Genomic DNA, 18,533 nt, shown 5'->3' with positions numbered 1-18,533 from the left:
TAGATGCTTAAAATTAATCGGACATTTTGATTTGAATGTGGAAGTATAGTCAGCATTCCACTGCATCTTCTGGGAATTAATCCCGAAGCAAAACAGAAAACAGCAAACAAAATGCAATTTTTTTTTTTTTTTTTTTTAGTGAAACTAGGAGGTAACTAGCATGTTCAGAATCCAAAATAGATGTAAGAGCTGCTACAAGCAGCAAAAATCAAGCATGATGAACAGGAATCCTGCAGGAGGGAGAAAAGAGAGAAAGCCCTGGAGTGAGAGCTCAGTAGCAAGAGGACTCAGTGGCTGTGAATATCAGAACACATACATGCACAAGCACACACACATGTGCACACTCACACTGCCCTTCTGTAAAGTGAGCCGCACACCATTTGGGGCACAGCGGGGGTGGAGCTGAGCTGGCTGAGATGAAGAGTCTCTCTGGACTTGGTCTGGTTCTGAGGGGAGGGGAGGGAAGAATCGTACAGATGAACCATATTTGTGAGAAGCACTCTGCTTCTGTGGGAGAAGAGGGGAGGAGAGTCTGCATGGCAGAAAAACCACCTACTGCCTACCTCCATTAGCTAGAGGAAAGACAGGTTATGTAAACACAAATCCCTGTTTTATCAAAAGTCTCAATTAGTCTGTAACACAGCCTTGACACACACATGTGCTTACACACACATACACACACGCCACCTGCAAACAGCTAGTTCGAGAAAAAAGCAACTCTTTTAATTATGAACAATACTATGAAGGAAGGAAGGGAAAGATGGAGGGAAACAGGAAGAAAGAAAAGAGGAAAGAAAGAAGGAAGGAAAAAAAGAAAGAGAGAGAGGGGCCGGGCCTGTGGCCGAGTTGTTAAGTTTGCGCACTCCGCTTCAGCAGCCCAGGGTTTCGCTGGTTCAGATCCTGGGGGCGGACATGGCACCACTCATCAGGTCATGTTGAGGCGGCGTCCCATATAGCACAACCAGAGGCACTCACAACTAGAATATACCACTAGGTACCAGGGGGGCTTTGGGGAGAAGAAGAAAAATAAAGAGACTGGCAACAGATGTTAGCGCAGGTGCCAATCTTTAAAAAACAAAAACAAAAAAAGAAAAGAAAGAGTGAGAGAGGGAGGAAGACCATTTAGGATACACAAGATACTATAAGAGTCAATATGGGAAATTTAGGAGATATTCATAATAGGTTAAGATCATTTATCCATTTATCCCAAAACATTACCCATGGGAAGATAAAGGGATTTAACTTAAGGAATTAGTAGCTTCTATGCTGCAAGACCATAGAGCAGAAATGCAAGAAATGAAGGCAACATTTCAGAGAATAATGGAAAATAGAAACTATAGACCACAAAAGAAGAGGTATAGGGAAAAAATGAGAAGTGCAAGCAAGATGAAATAAAAACAAAGAACAAAAAGGATTACAAAAGACAAAAGATCTAACACATGCATGACCAGAACCTTCCAAAGAAGAAAGCTCAAATACTGGAACAGAAAAATATCTATAGTAATAAGATATAACTAAATAAATCATCTCTGAAACAAAAGAAAACAATACATATCTACATAGGAAATGTATACTGCGTGCCAGAGAAAGCTGACCCAGAACGGTCAACACTGAGACATGTTCTGGTAAAGCTATGGGACTTCAAATATAAACAAATAATTATTTTGAGCCAGACAAAGGCATCAAGTCATCTACCAAGGGAAAAACAGAAGCTGGCCTTAGACTCCTCACAGCGTGGGGATGCACGGAGAGTTACACTGAGAGCTTCTGAAAGCACAGATTCCTAGGACCCACCCCCTGGGTTTCTGCTTCAGGACGTGTAGGGTGGAGTCCGAGAATCTGTGTTTCACACACATCTCAGGTGATACTGACAATGCCGGTCCAAGGACCACACTTGAACAACCACTGCTATATGCCAGAATAGAGCAAAGAAACAACACACTTCCTCAAGAAAAGAACGTGAGACCAAGGATTGAAAAGCCAGCAAATTGTCATTCAAATATAATAAAATTTTGATACTGCTAAAGGACTTTTATCCAAAATATACAAAGAACTCTTCAAACTCAACAACAGGAAATCACACAACCCAATTAAAAAATGGACCAAAGACCTTAACAGATACCTCACCAAGGAAGATATACAGATGTCAAGTTAGGCTATGAAAAGATGCTCTACATCACATGTCATCAGGGAAAGGCAAATTAGAACAACTATGAGATTTCATTACATACCTATTAGAATGGTCAAAATTTGAATCCTGACCATACCAAATTCTGTGAGGATGTGGAGCAACAGGAACACTCCTTCACAGCTGGCGGGGATGCAAAAGGGTACGCCGCTTTGGAAGACAGTTGGATGGTTTCTTACACAACTAAATATACTCCATGATCCAGCAACCACGCTTCACAGTATTTACCCAAATGAGTTGAAAATGTATGTCCACACACAAAGCTGCACATGGATAGTTAGAGCCGCTTTATTCATAATTGCCAAAACTTGGAAGCAACTGAGATGTCCTTCAGTAGGTGAGTGGATAAATAAACTGTTGTATATCCAGACAACAAAATATTATTCAATGTTAAGAAGAAATGAGCTATCAAATCATGAAAAGACATGGAGGAAGCCTAAATGTATATTACTAAGGGAAAGAAGCCCATCTGAAAAGCCTGCATAAAATTCCAACGATACAATATTCTGAAAAAGGCAAAACTATAAAGATAGTAAGAAGATCTGTGGTTGCCAGGAGTTGTGAGGAGAGGGGAGGGATAAATAGGCAAAGCAGAGAGCATTTTTAGGACAGTGAAAGCACTCTGTAAGATACCATAATAATGGATGCGTATTTGTCCAAACCCACAGAATGTAAAACACCAAGCGTGAACCCTAACATCAATTACAGCCTGCGGGGGATGATACGTGTCAATGCAGGTTCATCAGTTGTTGACAGACATCCTCTCCTGGGGAGGGGGATATTGACAATGGGGGAGGCTGCGCATGTGGGGAGCAGGGTATGTGGGTAATTTGTGCGCTTTCCTCTCAATTTTGCTGTGAACCTAAAACTGTTCTAAAAAATAAAGACTTTATATTAAAAAAAAATCTACTAGTGGGCAAACTTCAAATGGGAAAACTATGGCAAAAGGACTAAGGGTGAGAACTGAATCAATTTAACTATAGAAATAGAACTAAAACAAATGTGGGGAAGTAGTTGACAAAGAATGTAGGTATCATGTGTCTGACCATGGAGAAATTATACAACAAACCCAAATGGGAAGGGAAAGCCAGCAAGAGGTGGGAGGTTGTGGAAATGCAGACTGCCTCATATGTAATGCTGGAAAGTAGAAGGCATTGTCCACACACTTAACAAAACAATTAACAAAGGTATAAGCATATTTAAGAGTACAAAGGAAAATACTAATAAAGATGATTTAAATGATTAAACTTGGGTGATGAAGAAGTCAGGGGCAGGGAGGGGAAGAAAGAGAGAACCCACGAATTTCATCATTGCGTGGAGTGGGTAAAGAATGGATACTGTGAAACAGAAGGATGAGGACCTTGATGGAGTTATAAATAAAAGCATCAACTAAAACAAGGGTGCAAGCCTCCCGAATTTCAGAACACTAACTCAGACAAATATTTAATGAAATATATCTTAAAATGTGTACAGAGCCCATAACGTAAAGGATAACAGAGCTAAGACCAGATATCTGTCATTTCAGTCAAGACAAATTCACTAAACTCACCTATTAAAATAAGACTACCAGAATGGATCACACACAGCAAAGTCAACTCCCCCGTAGACGAAAGAAATACTGAAAACAGTGATTCTAAAAGGTGGGAAATGAAAGAATGACCAAAACTGTAACAGGCTGCTGTGAGGAGTGCAGAATGTGCCCGAGACTGCAGGAGCCTGAGAATGGAACAGAACACACTGCTTTCATCACACACTTATTAAAGAAACTGGGGGCACAGTCGAAGGAAGGGCAAAGAGGGCAGGGTTATCTACTTAGGGCAGGGTGCTGCCTCATGGGAGGATCGCCCTGAACCCTGCCTTAGGCAAGGTCCTCCCCTCTCCCTCTCCCTCTGTCTCTGTCTCTCTCTATTACCTCTCTCTCTCTCTCACACACACACACACTCACACATGCCTTCCCAGGATCAGAGCTGAGGGTGAGCACAGGGCTCAGCAGATGGAAGGTGCCCGGAGCCAACAGCCTTGGGGTTGAGGGACACAGGGCTGGGACTCTCCTATAACCCGCTGTCTGTCATGATTTTCATTTCTAACACTGACCACATTTTAAGCCACAAAGACAACGTCAGAACTTAAAAAATTAAAGAGGGCACAAGAGTGGAGAAAATATTTGCTTATCATGATAGAATAGTACTGTAATAGTGAAACCAGCACACAAAAAAGCCCATATGACATGCAGAAATTTTAAAATTTAAACAATAGTAAATAACTTAAGTATCTAACTCAAAATGGCAAACAAGAACAAAAACAGTTTAAAGATAAAAGCAGAAATTAATGGGGCCTGCCCCATGGCAGAATGGTTAGGTTCAGCACGCTCCGCATCGGCAGCCCAGATTTGTGAGTTTGGAACCCAGGCATGGACCTACACCACTGGTCAGCCATACTGTGGCAGCGATCCATATACAAAATAAAGGAAGACTGGCACAGATGTTAGCTGAGGGCAAATCTTCCTCAAGTAAAAAGAGGAAGATTGGAGGCAGGTGTTAGTTCAGGGAGTCAATCTTCCTTTTAAAAAAACAAAGCAGAAATTAATAAACTTATGGGAAAAAATGTAATTAACAAAATTCAAAAGCTTGTTCTTTAAATAAACTAGTGAAAATTTATCCAATTTAATCAAGAAAAAGAGAAGAGGAGAACACATAAAACAGAAAATAAGAAATGACAGAAAGGAAATAACATAGAGACTGACCTAATTTAAAGAAATATAGGAGCCTGTTTTGTTCACTTCCATGCAAATAAATGTGAAAACCTAGACTAAATGGATACTTTTCTAAGAAACTATGACTTTAAAGAACTAACTACAAGAGAAACAGAAGATCTCAACAGATGAATTTCTATAGAAGAAATAGAAGAAGATATCATAGAAGAAATAGAGTTAACAAGAAAAATGTACCAGTCTCAGATGGTTATAGGCAAATTCTCCAAAATAGAACAACTATTTCCAACGCTATTTAAACTATTTCAGGACAAATGAAAAATAAAGACAATCTCTAAATAACATTGAGACCGGTCCCGTTTATGATTACCAGTGAAGAATCATAGTAAAATGTTAGAAAAATGAACTCAGTAGCACATTCATAGAAGAATACACCAAAATCAAGTGAGTATTTCCCTCCTAGGACTTCAAAGATGATTCAATATTAAGATATTAGTTAATATTTGTAGCTCTAAAGAGGAAAAAAGATCATAAGATCAGCTCCACAGATGTTGAAAAGGATTTAACAAATTCAGCAACTTTTGATTTTTAAAAAAGTCCTCAATAAAGGAGGAAAGATGAAATCTTCCTTAATCTGATAAATTACATCCACCCCAAATCCTGTATCAATGTTAATGGGAAAAGACTAGAAATATCTCAAGACAAAGATGCCCACTATCATCTCTCCTATTTAACCTTGTTTTGGAAGTACCAGCCAATGCAATTAAATAAGAGAAAGACACTAAAGCTGCAACATTGGCAGTGTGAGGCTGACAAATCACCATGTGTAAATATGTTTACGTAACTGAAACACTAAAGAATAAACTTCACGATGACTAAAACAATATGAGAATTCAGTACAATTGGAGGGTAAAAAATTAATAGCAAATATCGTCAACTTTTCTACACCCCAATGACAACCAATTTGAAGATAAAATGAAAGAAAAGATCTCACAACAGCACAAAAATAAAATATCTTACAGAAAATATATAAATTCCACATGGAGAAATTTTTAAATGCTTCTAAAGACACAAGGAAGAAATGAAAAGAGAGGGCATTTTCATGAAGGGGGAGACACTTCAGCATAAATATTCCATATAAATTAATTTAGAAATTTAACATTATTCAAATTAAAATGCCAATTAGATATTTTTATACTAGTCAGTGTGAGTCTAAACGCCACATGGAAAAATGAAGAAATGAAAATAACCAGGATGATTTTAGAAAAGATGAGTAACAAAGGGGAAGAAACCCTAGATGGAGCAGAACAGAACCTTAGATCAAAATTGCCTGAGAGCTCAAGGAAATTAGGCGATACCAGGGGCGCCCTCCGAAGCAATGAGGGGTCAGGAGGCAATGGGTGGACGCTCAGAAAAATAAATAGAATCTACACCTCAGACTTTATGCTAGAATATACAAATGTATCAAATATTGAAATGTCCAAAACGGAATTATAAAAATACTAGAAGAAAAGAGAAGAGAATTATTTTATAAACGCGGAGTAAAGAAAGCCTTCCTACCTATGACATAAAACTCAAAAATCATAGAAGAAAGGATTGATAAAGTACACTTAATAAAAATTAAAATTTTTCCATGAAAAGGAAAAAACTAGAAGCAAAGCCAAAACACAAACAACAACTTGAGAAAAGAATACAATATTTGCAACTATATAGTAGTGGGAGGACTAACTTTCGTAATTACTAAAAGCGTTCATACAAACACTATATCAGGTTGAACCACGAAAGTGCTCTTTTTCTTGGTAAAATATGGTCAAATGTTGGCAATTTCACATAGTTGAACCTAGAAGACGCAAATTAAAACCGGGGAAAGATAAGTTTTCACCTTTCATATTGACGTTGGCACTCCTCACAGGAGTCTAAACTAGACGATCCTCATTGAGAGCGGCTTAGCAACGACTATCAAGTTACAAACGTACATAGCATCTGAGGCAATAATCCCTCTTTCCTATGAAATGGTATATACATGCGATTATTCACCACAATGTTGTTTGTAACATTGGAAGATTCAAAAAAATCTCAACATCTGCCAAGAAAACAAAATGTTAAGGAGATTTGGCCCATTAAATTGATGGAATATTCTGCAACTACACAAAAGAACAGGGAAGCTCCTTCTGTGCAGATATGGAAATACCTCTAGGATGTGGAAGCACATCTAAGTGAGCAGGGAGCAGGAATCTGTATGCAGGAGACTTCCATCTCTGTCCAAGAGGGAAAGATCACATTCGTACTCGCTTATAAATACATTAAAGATACAAGAAACAGAAGCAGTGCTGCGTGTGGGGAGAGACCTGGACAGTTAGCAGGAAGAGGACCTTTTACCAAGTATCTTTCTACAATGTGGGGATTTGAACCTTGAGAATGTGCCACGTTCAAAGAATGATTCAAAAAAACAAAAAGAAAGAAAAAAGTTAAATTCTGCTGGTAGGCAGGAAAGCATCTGAATTCTCCACACGTTCCACACCATCAGCTCTGTGGACTTAGCAGTTGTCTAAGCAGAATGGTTCCAATGCTGAAATGTTTGTATTAGGACTTTTTTTCCTCACTGTGGTCTAAATGCAAAGTATTCAAAATTTTAACGTAAAAGATTTAGTGCGCAATGTTGTGTGCCCGTGTGTGTTGCACTTGAAGGACAATATAAGTGATTGACAACAGCAGCTTAGAAGTTTCTCTCTGTAGGGGAAGTAACTAGGCTGCATTAGCTGTGTGACCTCAGGACAAACCCCTTGCCCCTTCCAGCCTTCGTGTGCTCCTCTAAATGGAGACCCTGATCTACCCCCAGGGTTGACAGGAGGATTAAATGAAAGTACATGAACAGCAGGCACAGGGCAAGTTCCTCGAGCCTTTGTTATCAGAACAGGGAAGGTGCAGATGGGTCTAGAGCAGCAGAAGGCTCCCAGCACTGAGGTCTCACCATATTCAGCATTTCCTTCCCGTGTTCCTGATACTGAAACCATGAACCCTACCTTTCCCATACTGGTGGTAGGCAGTAACTGCCATTTCCTCAGACACATTGCAGATCCTCATTCGAACCCCAGAACTGTCTCCAAAATCCACCACGAGACACAGAGCCCCTTTGGAAGCCATTTGAACCCGGAACCCCAGACTCTGAGGTGCCTGAGTGTCAGTTTCTGTTGAGCGATGGATGACAGGATCCACTTGGTCAGCAGGACCTTGCACTGGGATGACTTCAGGATGACACTGAGTGAGGGGACAGGGCTGCTTGGGACCAGGTTGGGATGCTGAGAGGCTGCGGGTGCAGTGAGCTCCAGGAGGAAGGCCGTCGGAGCTGTGGGAAGAGAGGCAGAGCACTTCAGACATCACAACAGTCTGACAAATCCCTGGAACCTGTCACCAGGAGGGACAGGTAGCAGGAGAGAGCAGCCACTCTGGAGGCCATTCAGCTGAAAGTAAGGTTTGTGGAACCTGATGACAAAGATTACTTTTGCTGGTTCCCAAAGTGGGGTCCCAGGGCCAGCAGCGCCAGCATCACCTGGCACTTGTGAGTGATGCTAGTTCTCATGCTGCACCCCAGCCCACTGAGTCACCCCAGCCCAGAGTCAGAAGCCTGGGGTGGGCCAGCAAGCTCCCAGGACACTAAAATCTGAGAACCACTGTTCTAGCTGCATTAATCGCAGCAATAATGTAAATATTTCCCCTCATCACTGAAGTAATGGACATGAAAAGTATTTCCCCCAAAAGGCACTACCTTTGATGTTTTTGTAAAAACTCTCTATGTGGGTTGGGTGCCATCATTTCTATGTGCAGCTCTTTGTGCTGTGAATAAGTTGAGGAGTCAGAAATAGTCTAGATGACTCCACCTTCAGCTTCCAATAATATAGGACTTCTGTGATCCTCCAATATTTGTTAAAATCTGTTCAGGGTGATGCCTGTGGTGTTGGCACAGTCAGGTAGCCAACAGCATAAACTAGAGGATAGAAAAACCTTAACATAGAGAGAAAACTTTCATGGAATTGGGAATGATTTAAGTATCTTAATGATCAATCTCCATGCTCCCTGGGATGTCCCTCCTTTGCACGTGCTGTGCATGTCCCATTAGAAATACACATATACACTGTATGATCTCACTTAGAGGTAGAATCTAAAAAAACTCAAGCTCATAGATCCAGAGAATAGATTGGTAGTTGCCAGAGGTGGGGTTGAGGAGGGATGAAATGGGTGAAGGGGGTCAAAGGGGACAAACTTCCAGTTATAATATAAGTGAGTCCTGGGATATAATGTACAGCATGGTGATTATAGTTATTAATGCTCTGTTGCATATTCGAAAGCTGCTAAGAGAATAGATCTTAAAACTTCTCATCACTAGAGAAAAAATTTATAACTATGTGTGGTGACAGATGCTAACTAGACTTATCAAATCACGTTGTGCATCTAAAACTAATACAATGTTATATGTTGATTATATCTCACTAAAAAAATACACATGAGTCTTTAGTCTGGATATATGACTGTGTGGGGGACTGGCATTGGCCACCCCAAGATATGTCTCTTTGGCATGAGGATTATTTGGGGCTGGTTACTTTTAATAAACTGCAGACTGGAAGGAGGCTCTGAGGAGTGAAACTTGCTTGCCCTTTGTTAGGAGACATTTACATTGTAAAGGAAATCTCCATCTGTAAAGGTGCCTCCCTCTCTGTACCAGGAAGAAGCGGGGAATGACCTTATCTCTAGAAACTCTTAATCAATGCCAAAGGGAAGGACTTAAATCTGCATTTGTTTACTGTACTTGTGTGGTAATCTCCCATGATCGACTCCCCCTCCACCCCCAACATCCTCCTTTGTCGTTAGCTGAAGATGATATTTAAAGTGGGGGCTTCAGCCATTTTGGCGAGTTGCTCAGCTTGCCTGAGCCTCTCCCATGTATACATGTTATAAAGCTTATTTAATTTTCTCCTGTTATTCTGTGTCATGTGAATTTAATTTGTTCTCTGGCCAGAAGAACCCACAGTGGGTAGAGGAAATGTCTTCCTCCCCTACAACTGATTCGAAAAATAAAAGAAACCAAGTAACATGGGCTCCAATGGGAAACAGTGGCCAACTGCATGGTCACTCGCTACAAAGGCAACTGCCACTGAAAAGAACAAGGAAGATATTACTATCTTCATAGCTGATTGAGCAGGGCTCCTAGATCTGGGTCTGGAGGGGACACTGGCCTTCATACCACACTGACGCTACCTGCTGGGCAAGGTGAGAGAAGGTGAAATCTGGGGGCTGATCTGAGCAGATGCAGCCACTCTGATGTCACCCATCGTGACAGTGGTCGATGTGACGTCAGTCCCAGGAAGCAGCTCTGCAGCCACGTCCTCTGCAGAGTGCAGTGGTCCCATGGCACAGGAAGGAATTTCCACTTTCAAGCTACAGGGGCCCGCCGCAGGACAGGTACACTGGAATTTAAAAATTTGATGACAGTGAGGGGTTAGGACACACCCAAGTTTGCCATCAGTACTAGTGTTTCTCCAAGGTCAGAAAACCAACTAATAAGGAGCCTCAGTGAAGCTGAGGGCTCCCTTATTTGAGTGGGTTACTACAAACTGGCCCCATGCATTGGTAAGACATTGAGGAGGAGACAATTCCTACTTTCCAGCAGATCAGCCAAGAGAGCACTCAGCTGGTGCCAGCTGGAACTACAAGGCATGTTTTATCTGGCAAGGATTCTAGGGAAAGATTATTATCAGAAGTTCACGCTGCTCCCCCAGCTAAGCTAATAGAAAACGACCTATTTTATAGGGTCAGCTACAAATTGAAGTGGACAGCTGAGAGACGATGCTCTTGCAAACAGAAAAAATGTGACATATATTTTCCCTTATTGCAGAGACAAATTTTAGTTATGCTTTCAAACTGCCTGAGCAGTATCCAAAGGACTAGAAGTTCAAAATATTGTTACCAACAAACCCCGAGGGCCGCCTGCACCCACCCGCAGCTCTCTGATGAGACTCGACCTCGTGGGTCAGACACCAACCTGGAGCAGATCACAGAATGCACTGTTTGCTTTCCCAACTGCACACATCCATCGGCCATGGGGCCTGCAGCCACTGCTGTTCCAGAAGCTCATGATTCTAACAGAAGTTTCCTGGGGGCTTCTGAATATGAAGGGAAAAGGCAAAAAGAGCAGGAAAGCTGGCAGCGCCTCACTCACTCACTTGGCACATCTGATTACTACTTCCACCCCAGCTTTCCTGGAAAGGCTAGCACTGTGCCAGGTGCCTGTGTATGGATGGGCCGGGTGATGCTCAGGGGTGTGACGCACTTAGAAACTGAACCAGCAAGTGCTGCCCAAGCATTTGGTGAGAAGTTTCACTGAGGAGTGGGGCATTTTTAAAGCTATTTAGCAAAATCTGTGCCCAACTCGGACCCTGCTTCAGAGTGTTCACCCAAAGAGCAGGTCACTGAACATGCTCTGCCATCCAGGGTCTGCAGCCTGGGCTCAGGGAACACTGAGCCATGCGTGCTCCCTGTGGCAGAGGGGGCTTTGACAGAATCGATCTGTGACTAGGGTTGCAGAGGGAGGCCTGGCAGCTGCTCCCAGGTCGTGGAAACTGCTTGCCAGTCTGGTGCATTTAAAGGTTCAAAGTCTGGCTGGGAATGGGATGCAATGGGCATGACCACAGCCAGCAAGGATGAGGACCACTTAGAGGGTCCCCTACGTGTCCCATTGTCATAGGACCCTGAATGACAGCCAATGTCATAGGCTGAAGAGCCGAGGTGGGCCCTACACGAGGGATGCGCCAAGGCCCATCAGGCCTAAGGCACTCAGATGTCGCCCCCTGACCGGGTGGCGATTCTAGGTGCTGTGTCCTCAGGGTCCCTCCTTTGGCAAGACCAGCCTCACTCCCTACCCCTCACTGAGGCAGGTGAAGCTGAGCATCTCACCCCAGGCTGTTCTAACCGTGGGCAGGCTCACTTGGCCTTCAGGGTGTGGTCATGAGTCAGAGGGGGTGGACGCAGGCCCTGAAGAGGCTCAGAGACCTCAGGTGGGCTGCCTGGTGCCTCGGAGCCCCATCCACATAACAGTGATGGTTCTATTGCCTGCTGTCTGGATTTCAGCCTAGCTAACATCTACTACCAGTGTCTGAAACGTGCTGGAAGCTCTGAAGACAAGAAGCTTGCCCTCGTGAAGAGGATGAAATACTAAATGTGGAAAATGCTCGGTTAGCTTCAGAATGCAGCACAAATGCCACAGGCCCTGTGAGCTCACTGTCCCCGGACAGCTGCCCGGGCCAAGCCCTCCCCGGGTCTGTCCCCAGGCTCTGTCTTCACCATGGCCTCACTTCCCCATTCTGGAGCTCTTGGCACAGGGACACCCCATCTCCATACTCTATCAACCAAACCAGCTCCAGTTGCTTTCAACGGCCGTGTCCCCCAGAAGTGACAGCCTCAGTTACTGTAGCCATTCCTAATGTGACATGTTTCCTAAGGATCTGTTCATCATCCAGACTTGCTTGCTTCCTGCTTTTTTCTTTATCTTCCTTTAGTTCTTAATTCAGTAATGTTCTCAAAAAGGATCCCACGGTCTTCGCTGAGCTCCAGGAGGAAAGGGAGGGGCCATGTGTGCCCGCCAGGTTAAAACATAAAGGACTCAGCAAGGAGCTGGCGCGGGAGGGGGGTGGGGTTACACTGCAAACTTCCAGGGACAGACAAGGAGAACCTCCTCCAACGGTTTTATTCAAGCCTCAGTTTCCCGTGTTTTCGGGGAGGAAGGCCCCCCTCAACCCAAGCACATCAGCCTATGGTTGCCCCCTCAACAACCTCTGCTTTGCTGCAGCTGAGGACCAAGGATGGACGGCACCAGCGGGGCAGCGTGGGCCATGGGGCAGACGAGCTCCAGCACGGGCAGAACCCCAGACCTGCTCTCATCTACCTTGTTCATTCGCAGGCCCTGATTTCGCTCACAGGCCAGGGCAGAGAGAAAATAATTACATTTTGCATGGTGGTACACAAGTAATGTTAATTCCAGTTGGGCTTTTCTCTTTAACTGAACACATTTACTTACACATTGGCTAAGTTTCTAAATCATTTCTCAAAAATAAACCAGGGAATTCTTCACTGATTTGCCCTAGCGGTGGAGAAAGAGTGAGTTTTCAGTTGGGGCCCCAGAGGACGCCACAATCTACCCAGTAGGATCAGAGAGGGGCAGGGATTTCACACTGAGGCACCACCCTGAAATGTATGCTGCAAAGAGGACAGACACCCAGAAAGGCCTGAGCTATCAAACCCCCGAGGCATGAAAGGAAGGCTATCGCTAGCATGTAGACTCCAGAAACAACAGCCCTGGGCCCACATGTCCAGGGCACTGGCCCACAAGGTCACCTCGTGGGGTCTCATTCTCCCCAACATTGTTGTGAGCAAAGATGAGGAGGCTGGAAGAGCAGGGGATGGGGGCAGGTATGCGGAGTGGGTGGCCCTCATTCATGTTTCTTTTCCTGAATTTCCTTGCAGTGACTGAGCGGGTTTGTTCCCATGGTCACAAGTGAGACCAGGCCTTGGTCTCTGAGCACATGTGCTGCCGTGTTTGTGTTCTGCTAGATTTGCTCCCCTCCTCCACCCCGGTACCCCAGTCTGCTCTCTGCACTGTTAGGGGAGCAGAGAAGGACATGTGCCTCTGCTTTGTGCTTTACTCCCTCTTCCGTGCTTGCTGTGCAAGAACAAAACATAAACCTGACCCTGTCACCTCTGAAGCCTGCATGCCTACAAGTGCAGAGCAGAAACTGCAGCACGGCTCCCAGCTCCAGAAAACACGCCCGCCCCATCTCTCCTGCCTAGCTTCCCTCCCTGTCCAGTCTCCCCCACCCGACAGGTAGACTGAGTCATGGGCCCCAGCCTCTGCAGTGACTCGTGGCATTCCTAGGAGAGGCTGATTCAAGGATTCAAGGGCCATCATGAGGTGCCGCCCTTGCTTTTTCTCTGCCCAAGACAGGTGGGGTGCATCTGCACCCAGGGCGCTCCTTCAGCTGGGTCCCAGAAGGAAGTGGTCATGCGCAGAGCCGCATCTGGGCCCCACGGACGTGGAAATGAGCCTCTGCTTCTGTTGTATAAGCCTTTGTTATCTGGTGTTATAAACCACTGGGACCGAGTGCTTTGTCCCTGCAGCACAACCCAGCGGAGGTGGCTGATACACACAGCAATTTACCCGCTTTCCCCAACTGGCCACTGGCTTCCACAGGCCTGCTGTCCTTGTGTTTGCTGGGATGACTCCCTCCCTGCTCCACCTAACTGAGCCCCACCTAACCCTGCGGCCCAATTCCAAGCCCTCCGTGCCTCGGCGACAGCCCAATGCCCCCGAATGGACCCCCAACGGTTTGGAGGCCCTGGCACGGCTTCATTCACCATGTGGATGACAGCTGTCTCTTGCCCCAAATTTGGGGTCCCTGAAGGGGGACTGGATCTTATTTACTATTACTAGTGACCAATAATAACACATAACATAGAATCTACCATCTCGATCATTCTGAAGTGTACACTTCAGCAGTGTTAAGTGTATTCACATGTTGTGAAACGTCCCCAGGACGTTTCTGTCTCGCAAATCTGAAACTCTGTCCCCATTAACCACCAACTCCTCCTGACCCTCCGCAGTCTCTGACATCTACTTTTCTACTTTCTCTCCCTGGGGACTTGACTACTCAGGCGCCTCATGTGAGTGGGATCACACGGTGTTTGTCTTTTTGTGACTGGCTTATTTCACTAAGCATCGCGCGCTCAAGGTCCATCTAATGCTACTGTTTTAAAGTCTATGGGTTTCCCACCATGAAATAACCAATTCTTATAGTATGTAGCACTTGTACCCTGGTAAGTCTCACTATGTTCCCAGATTTCACAACTGTGAGATGACAAAATGTTATATGGCGCCATCTTGTATGGCTTCCAACATTTCGGGTTAAGTTGGTCATATTGCCTGACATAGTTCTATCAACTAGCTTCAAATACCATTCATTTTTCCATCACAGTTAAGCATTCTGCACATTCTTTTTAATCTTCTGCACCCCTGAGGTGCACTTTCTAACTCACCCTGGCCTGGGTAGGTGTCTTTGCAAGCCCATGTGCGCGTCCAAAACAGCAGGGTCTCAATTGTGGTTTATTAACATACCTGTGGGCATGGTTACCCCGATCCAGAGCTGCTTGTGTTCTCCCATTAACAACACTTAACACTGCTTCACTAGTTGTTTCCAAAATGCTCTGTGGGGGAAAAAAAATTTGAGCACTGCTTATAAAGACCTCAAAAATTTGGCAAAGTAACATTATTTCATTCGGAAAATCACAGTTGGCCCCTACTACGTGCCAGGCTCTGCGCTGGGCTCCAGAGAACCAGCAGCGAAGAGAGCAGACAAGCCCCTCTTCTCATGTTCTTGGGGATGTCAGGGAGGCCTGTTGGCTGCAGCTGCACGCATGGGCGCCAAAAAAGCAGGGAGGTGATGTGCGAGTTAGGGAGGTCAGATGGGGTCTTCAGACCACAGGGACTCTGAATTTCATTCTGAGTGAGATGGAGGTTTGAGCACAAAAGTGGCATAATCTGACCTATGTTTTGGAGGCATTAGTCTGGCTGCTATATTGAAAAATGATTGTGGGAGGCAAGAGTCTCAAGGAAGCCTTTTCTGAATTGGTTCTCCAATCTGATTGGAGTTAAAGACACTAATGGCTCTATTTCTGGTAGTAAGAGAGCACTGATGGTCCATGATGCGATGTGGCAATAGAGATGTGCAAAACATCACCACTGGATACCCCTAATCAAATACTTACTAGAGGCAAGGCACCTCAGAACACTTCTGTCAAACCAGCGAGTACAGTGAGACTGGCTGGTTGTCCGTAACAGCACTGGACAAAGCAGGTAAGGAAAGGGGGAGCTCAGGGATGGGATTCCCAGCTCAGGCGCTGCATAAATGATCTATGTCTGCCCCAATGAAATCCTCTCTCCTGTAGCCGCAGGGCTGAGACTGCTGAAAATCAAACCCAGAGGCTCATCCTTGGGGTATGCAGCCATGAGGGAAAGAATGCGGGCACTGGAAGCTGGGGGAGGCACAAATTTCCCCCTGGAGCATCCCAGGGGGTGACCCGGCCCATCCTGATTTCGGCCCAGGGAAACTGATCATACAGAATACATTTCTGCGGCATTAAACCACCTGGATTGTAGTGATTTGTTACAGCAGCCCTGGGAAGCCAGACCAGGGCCACTGGATCAGACATGGTGGCCACGATGAGGGGGTAGTGGCGGAGCCAATGAGGAGGAGTCAGTTCTGGACACCTGTAGAAGCCAAAAGCTAGGATAGGCTGCTGGACTGGAAGCAGGATTGAGCAGAAGGAACTCAAAGATAAACCAAGGGTTGGCCTGGGCAGGTTCAAGGCTTGGGTAGGGGTAGGGGCGTTGAGAGGCAGGCACCAGGCACCTGGAGCAGACCAGTGCCATGATGCTTTATTGAGCAGCTTCCTGCGAAAAAAACACAATTCCCAGGCTAAAACAGCAAGGAGGAGCAGGAGGAGGGGGGAGGGGTGTCTTAGACCTTTCCCAGACTTGCCACCTCACTGTCCCCCACACACAAAGCCCTGGCCCTCAGACAGTGATCCCCTATAGATATGTATAAAAAAGTAGCCACCATCCCCAGATTAGGGGCCTAAGCTTCGTTTTGCCTCTTGACATAATTTTCACGGGAAGTAGTTTCAGTCGATTAATAAGTTGGGACCTAATAACCAACAGCCCTTCCCCCTCTCTAGGACCAAAGGCCGCTCCCCTCTCTGAGAGTGCTCCTTGAACTGTCTGCGTTGCTCTCTACCTGCAGGCCTCTCGCACTGTGACTGCAGGACACAAGATGTTTCAGCTCCCCAGAGAAAACCACACCAAGCTGTAGAGAAGGCCAAGGCGAAAGCTGACAGATACCGGGAACTCTGGCCCTCTGCACCCCCACCCGCCCCCCAGTGTGGGCGGCACAGGGGAGCCCATGCCACCTGCCAGTCTGCACATGACTAGGGGAGGGTCCTGCCCTTTCTCGAGGATATTAAACGCCAGATTGAGGCAGCTTCCCTTCCTGAGAGCCCTGGAAGGGGCCAGTGAGCTGCTGCCGGTGAGCAGCCAGAGGGAAAGGGAGCGGGGATGGAGCCAGGAGTCCTGGCCACGATGGAATCCCTGCTGCCACCAGCTCCTGGGCCTCCCCTTAAAGCTCCATCTGCAGTTCCCAGAGTCCAGAGTCCTTTCCAGAAATTCTACTCTTGAGCTGAAGTCAGTCTCTAATAATACAATTTTAAAGCCAAGGACTTCATTTCCAACTCTAGTTACTTACATGAAATATCCAGAGTAAGCAAGTCCATAGAGACAGCAGATTAGCTGTTGCCAGATTAGCTGTTGGAAGAAACACGCTGAATGGGATTGGTGTTTCCTTTTGGGGGGACAAAAAAGCTCTGGAACTAGATAGTGGTAACGATAGCACAACAGTGTGAATGTACTAAATGCCACTGAATTGCACACTTTAAAACGGTTTAAATAGTAAAAAAAAAAAAAAAAAGGGAAAAAGAACAGGAAAAAAGCCATGTTTCATATTAAATAAGAACACTGGCTATGGGAATCTTTATAAACCCTCTGAGAATTATACAGTTCTTATTACATCTAAGCAAGATTACAGCCTCGTAAATTTAGCACAAGTCTTTTAATCTATCCCCGCCTATCTTTCAACTTCACTTCCGTCCTTCACCCACCACATATTTCACTAACACCATTTATTTACTACTTGTAGATCCTCCAAAACATCATGCTACTTTTTGCACATAATGCCTTTTCTGAGTTCTTCTGTGACCTAACCCTGGATCAGCACAGTGGCTCCTGGAAAGGTGCTCCATGCCACCCAGCCAGGCTTCATACTCTCAGGCACGCAGCCGGGCACTGTGCAGCCCCAGAGCAGAGGCCCTGACAGGACAGCATTCCATGAGCTCTGTGCTTTCCTCCCTCCCTAGGCCATGAGCTCCTGGAGGGCAGACCCTTGTCATTGTCACTCTCAGGATCTGTGGGCCTCCATTGTACAGAGTGTACGCGCATCTGTGCTGGTTTCTGAATCAATACACAGAAAGCCAGTGCTCCGCATCAGCTGGTGCTCAAGCTCAGAACTAGTGAGTTTCTTACCTTCAGGATACAATAAGGATGCTTGTGTTTTCAACAGAAACAGAACTCAGAAAGTGGAGGCCCACAGGCAATGCTGCGCTGCACAGGCCCAAGTGGATGGGGCCGGGCTTCGCAGACCGCCGTCAGGAGTCTGCAGCATTAAGACCACTCAGGAAGCGAGGGCTGAGTGTCCCTAACGTCTGACCACAGGGAGCTGCCATAGGAAATAACACTGTCAGCCTTCAAACACACAGACAAAGGGAGAATTCCACTTTTTCTTTTTCTTTTGGTCTTCCATGTGCAGCTCATACTTCTGAGAAAAGAGTAATATAGTGCATCCAGGAAAATGGAGCTCCACTTGATGAAACTCAGGAAGTAACATTCTAGAAAGTTTGTCAGACTTGCTAAAGGTATGCATTTGGGTAACTGGGTAAAGGGTGGAATTTGGGGGGGCAGTGACAGTGCGTGTGCTTTGTGTTACA

At 45.3% G+C, this 18,533-nt stretch overlaps 1 protein-coding gene across 1 annotated transcript in view; it reads right to left on the bottom strand.

Annotated features, from left to right (window-relative positions):
• PKD1L1 (polycystin 1 like 1, transient receptor potential channel interacting) overlaps positions 1-18,533 on the bottom strand; it is a 137,655-nt gene that overhangs the window by 102,760 nt on the left and 16,362 nt on the right. The window contains exons 5-10 of the mRNA XM_070511923.1: positions 15,058-15,146; positions 10,936-11,056; positions 10,152-10,360; positions 7,880-8,244; positions 564-572; positions 349-446 (exon numbers count right to left, since the gene is read on the bottom strand). Coding sequence (XP_070368024.1) covers positions 349-446; positions 564-572; positions 7,880-8,244; positions 10,152-10,360; positions 10,936-11,056; positions 15,058-15,146 — 891 coding nt within the window. The remainder of the gene's footprint in view (positions 1-348; positions 447-563; positions 573-7,879; positions 8,245-10,151; positions 10,361-10,935; positions 11,057-15,057; positions 15,147-18,533) is intronic.

The sequence above is a fragment of the Equus asinus genome, chromosome 1, assembly GCF_041296235.1.
Source record: "Equus asinus isolate D_3611 breed Donkey chromosome 1, EquAss-T2T_v2, whole genome shotgun sequence".
Classification (NCBI taxonomy): domain Eukaryota; kingdom Metazoa; phylum Chordata; class Mammalia; order Perissodactyla; family Equidae; genus Equus; species Equus asinus.
This window is presented reverse-complemented; position numbering and strand designations above follow the sequence as displayed.